The 4608-nt window shown below is 30.5% G+C and overlaps 1 protein-coding gene across 1 annotated transcript in view; it reads left to right on the plus strand.

The window, feature by feature from the left end:
• The window catches only part of LOC114314173 (Transducin/WD40 repeat-like superfamily protein), a 4570-nt gene extending 2977 nt beyond the window's left edge, over positions 1 to 1593 (plus strand). The window contains exons 6-9 of the mRNA XM_028260638.2: positions 1 to 211; positions 507 to 827; positions 902 to 1108; positions 1209 to 1593. The exon at positions 1 to 211 is cut by the window's left edge and continues 41 nt beyond it. Of these exons, the coding sequence (XP_028116439.2) occupies positions 1 to 211; positions 507 to 827; positions 902 to 1069 (700 nt within the window). The 3' untranslated portion in view covers positions 1070 to 1108; positions 1209 to 1593. The remainder of the gene's footprint in view (positions 212 to 506; positions 828 to 901; positions 1109 to 1208) is intronic.
• The last annotated feature ends 3015 nt before the right edge of the window (positions 1594 to 4608 follow it).

The following is a 4608-nucleotide window of genomic DNA, read 5'->3' on the forward strand; positions in this document are numbered from 1 at the left end:
TGAGGATCTTCCTAATCATTATGCTCAAACAAATATTGCATTTAGTCCTGATGAGCAACTCTTCTTGACTGGAACTTCCATTGAAAGGGATAGCACAACAGGTGGTTTGTTATGGTTTTTTGATCGAGCAAAACTCGAACTCGTGTCAAGAGTTGGGATTTCACCTACTTGTAGCGTTGTTCAGTGTGCTTGGCACCCAAAACTGAACCAGGTAAACAAATGACAGTTTTGTTTTTCCTGATATTCTATCTAGTATGCATTACCAATAGAGAATATAAAGCCAAGATAAAGTTTTTCAATTCATTTGGAATTCATTGTTTACTATTGCCTCTTGTCCTTGAGCAATTCTGTGGCTAGGAGGTTCAAAAAACTTAAAAGTAAAGGCCTTTCCTTTGCGTCCCTTTAACTTTATTCTCTTTAGAAAAATGCAAATTATCTGAACACATGCATATGAAAGTATTTCAAGCCACAGATAGCTGTACTAAACCTTTTTCTCTGTCCCCAAGATATTAGCTTCGGTTGGAGATAAAAACCAAGGAGGAACTCACATATTATATGATCCAACACTCAGTGAGAGAGGAGCTCTTGTTTGTGTTGCACGTGCACCAAGGAAAAAGTCTGTTGATGATTATGAAGCAAAACCTGTGATCCACAACCCTCATGCACTCCCCTTGTTTAGAGATCAACCAAGTCGCAAGCGTCAACGAGAGAAAATATTGAAAGACCCAATGAAATCTCATAAACCTGAACTTCCTATAAATGGACCAGGTCATGGGGGAAGAGTTGGTACAACCAAGGGAAGCTTGTTAACTCAGTACCTTCTTAAGGTAATTTTTTTCCCCATTGTATATGACACAAATAAAACTCGTGGAATACACTTATGTTCTGAGTATTATTGCAGCAAGGAGGCTTGATCAAGGAGACGTGGATGGACGAAGATCCTAGAGAAGCCATTCTGAAATATGCAGATGTTGCAGCAAAAGAACCAAAATACATTGCTCCTGCGTATGCACAAACACAGCCTGAAACTGTTTTTGCAAAGTCAGATTCCGAGGATGAAGAGAAGTAATCTGAACATGTTCTCAATCCACACTGCCAAGAAGTTGTGGTATTTATTCCTTTTCTCAATAACTCTCTGCTTTTTCCTGCAGAATTTCTTACTGATTTTCTATTGCAACTAATCTTTTCCATTTCTTGTCCGTTGGCAGGTTGCATTCACATTTTGTAATATTGAGATGGAATTTTCAAGTAGGGTGAAAGAAAAACTGCCTACACCGGTCAGACTGACCGGTTTTGGGCCTATTTTCTGTACCGCAAAACGGTCGGTCTGTGTTGGGATTTTTTTCCTCTGGAAATCAGTTTGGTGTTGGTTTTGGAGATTTCATGCCGATCCGAATTCACCGATTATGCCAAATCTACCGAATTTTCAATATGCAGGCATTACCTCTTATTGTTGTTGAATTTGATAGTTGATGAATTACTCTTGGTGCAAATATGTTGTTGTTTGTTGGGTAAAAACATCCTTATATTTTAATTAGAGATTGATCTCATTTTTTTTAATAAATAAAGGTAATTATTATTTTTTGAAACAAATTTCGTAATCTGTAAATCAAACCAAACTGAACTGAATTTACTGGTCCAGTCTGGTTTACCTGTTTTAGTCGGTCTGTTCGGTGTTGTGGGTGTAAAAAATTGATTTTTCCGGTTTTGACCAAAAAATATGCAAAATCGGACAGAAACGGATTGATTTCAACCCTATTTTCGAGTATACTTTCCTGGATGAATTGAACCAATTGAACTTTGAATTCTTTTTTAGAATTATATAAAATTTTTGAGAAGTTTTCATAGATTGGCACCATTAAAGTTGTTCAAAAAAATAGATTTATCAACAAAAAATATAGTGTTTTAAAAAATAATTAATTCGATGTTTATTATATTTTTATTCCATTTTTTGTTTAGCGTACATAATTATTAATGGTTGAATATGAATATAAATGAGATTTATATGTAGCCTTACTGGCATAATAAATATCATAATATAAATTTTTGTTCAGTAAGAATATATACATAAAGTAAAATAAAACCATATATGATTTCTATATAAAAGAATGTAATTTAATATGAATCTTTCGCTTTGAAACAAAATTTTCATGAACATGGTTTTTATTTATATCATCATTTTTGTGATTTTTCTTGAAAAAATTATTTATATATATATATAGAGAGAGAGAGTTTGTATAAAAAAAGAAAGAAAGAAAGAAAAATAGAATTATTTTAAAACACAGAATTCTTAATTCCTTACAAAGAACTTTTTTTTAAAAAAAAAAAAGAAAAAAAAAGAAAGACATAATAAATATCATAATATAAATTCAGTAAGAATATATATATAAAATAAAATAAAACCATATATAATTTCTATATAAAAAGATGTAATTTAATATGAATCTTCCACTTTGAAACAAAATCTTCATGAGAGGAATGCTATAGACCACTAATTTACCATCACTAATACCACCACTATATAGAGAGAGAGAGTTTGTATAAAAAAAGAAAGAAAGAAAGAAAGAAAAATAGAATTACTTTAAAACACAGAATTCTTAATTCCTTACAAAGACCTTTTTTTTAAAAAAAAAAAGAAAAAATTTGTCTCCTCTCTCTATTTAATTAATTAAAAATCACAATCCCGTTATTTTTAATTTTATTGAAGAAATAGTATATTAGTGTACTTAATTATTGTTATATAATTTGATTAATTTGAATTACTTTGTAATATTATTATAGGGTAACTTACAAAACATTTCTAAAATTTGTTTAAAATATGAATTACTCTATATAATTTTAGAAATTACATCCCAAACCTTTTCCTCTTGCAAAATGGGCATATAAAGAAAGGTATTGGCTTCCTTGACTGTGAGGTACAATTGTGCCCATGGGAACCCACTACAAGTTCCGTTTCGATAATTCGCATCGTTTAATATGTAAAATTCATCGAGTGCTATATGTTTGTAAAAAATCACGTTAATCAGATATTAATAGTTATTTTATCGGATTAGATTTTTGTCAATTATTAATTTTTTCACCGTCTATTTTTTTTTTGTACAAAACTAATTTGATCACGTAATTATTGACATCCAATTAATATGATTTTTTACAAACATATAGTACTCAACGAGTTTTACACATTGAGTGGTTCAAATTATTAAAACAGGACCCGTAATGAGCCCTCACGAACCCAATAACATCCTCTAGTCTGACACGAACTTTAGAAAAGCCAAACCCTAAAGAAAGAAAGATGCCCTAAGCGGAGGCAGTCAACCATCAAAGCACTATGCCCCATACTCTTAAAATTAGAACGGGGTACAGTCTATTTCTAATTTCATAATAAATGATTCATTTTTTTAATAAATCAAGTTAATTTACAATTTTAATAATGTTAAAATTTTATTTCAACTAATAATTTATATGATTTTATTATTGTATAAGAAAGCAGTTAATAATTTCATTTTTCAATTAATTTTGTTAAATAAAAAATTATGACGATTGAGTATTTGTAATTTTTCGAATTACAGAAAGCAACCTGTATTTTAAACAAATCTTAAGGGTGCATTTGTAACCTAGCCATTATTATATGGAGACAGATCCCCTCCACTCCAAAATTTGGACTAGAGGGTGCTTTTTGGACTTGTGAGGCACATCATGAGCACCGTTTTAATGATCTTAACTGTTTATTTTATCAAGCATTTCGTGTATTTCAGTCAAAAAAAATAAAAGGTCGATCTGATAACTATAACTTGTTTAATTTATTGAGTTTTCACCAAAAAAATAGATGACAATTGTATTTTTTAAAAATAAATCATATATATTTTTGAGTGAAACACAATAAATTGACTAAGTGGGTGTTTGGAAAGTGGCTATTTTAGTATTTTTTAGTTTTTGTGTTTGGAAAGATAGGATGAATTTTTATTGTGTTTGAGAAGATATGATAGATCTTTATTTGAGTTGTACTAAAAAATATGTTTGAAATGATATTTAAAATTAAAATGACAAATTTATTCCTAAACTCACTTTTTTCAAAATTGGTCTACAAGGGCAAAATTATGATTTTCGCCTATGGGAGTAGGTTGGCAAAACACTGTGCCTACACTGTCAAATGACAGTGGAGGCTGGCTACTTTGGTTTTTTTTTCAAATCAATGGTGCCTAACTACTGTTGAGGCTTTTTGCTTTTTCACACTTTGAGGCTAAAATAGCTTGTAACCCCACTTTTCAAACACCGTCTAAGTTATAATTATTAAATTGATTTAATTTTTTTGTATAAATAAAATACATAAAATGTCTAACAAATTGAGCGATTCGAATCATCAAAACGAGACATGTGAGCCTCACAAGTCAAATAACATTCTCAGGTCCAGATTTTAGACTAGAGGGATCTGCCTCCTTATTATACATGATATTTTAATATATTTATAATAGATATGTGAATTTATTTTGATGATCGTTTTAGATTTACAGCCATGGAAGAGCCGAACACTGGCTGCATTTTCACAGTTATATTTGTAAGTGAAATTTCTTTCCAAGCACAAAGATAACAATGAAGTGAACCTGCATA

This window comes from Camellia sinensis, chromosome 14, assembly GCF_055761805.1.
Source record: "Camellia sinensis isolate YWXY chromosome 14, ASM5576180v1, whole genome shotgun sequence".
In the NCBI taxonomy this organism is placed as follows: domain Eukaryota; kingdom Viridiplantae; phylum Streptophyta; class Magnoliopsida; order Ericales; family Theaceae; genus Camellia; species Camellia sinensis.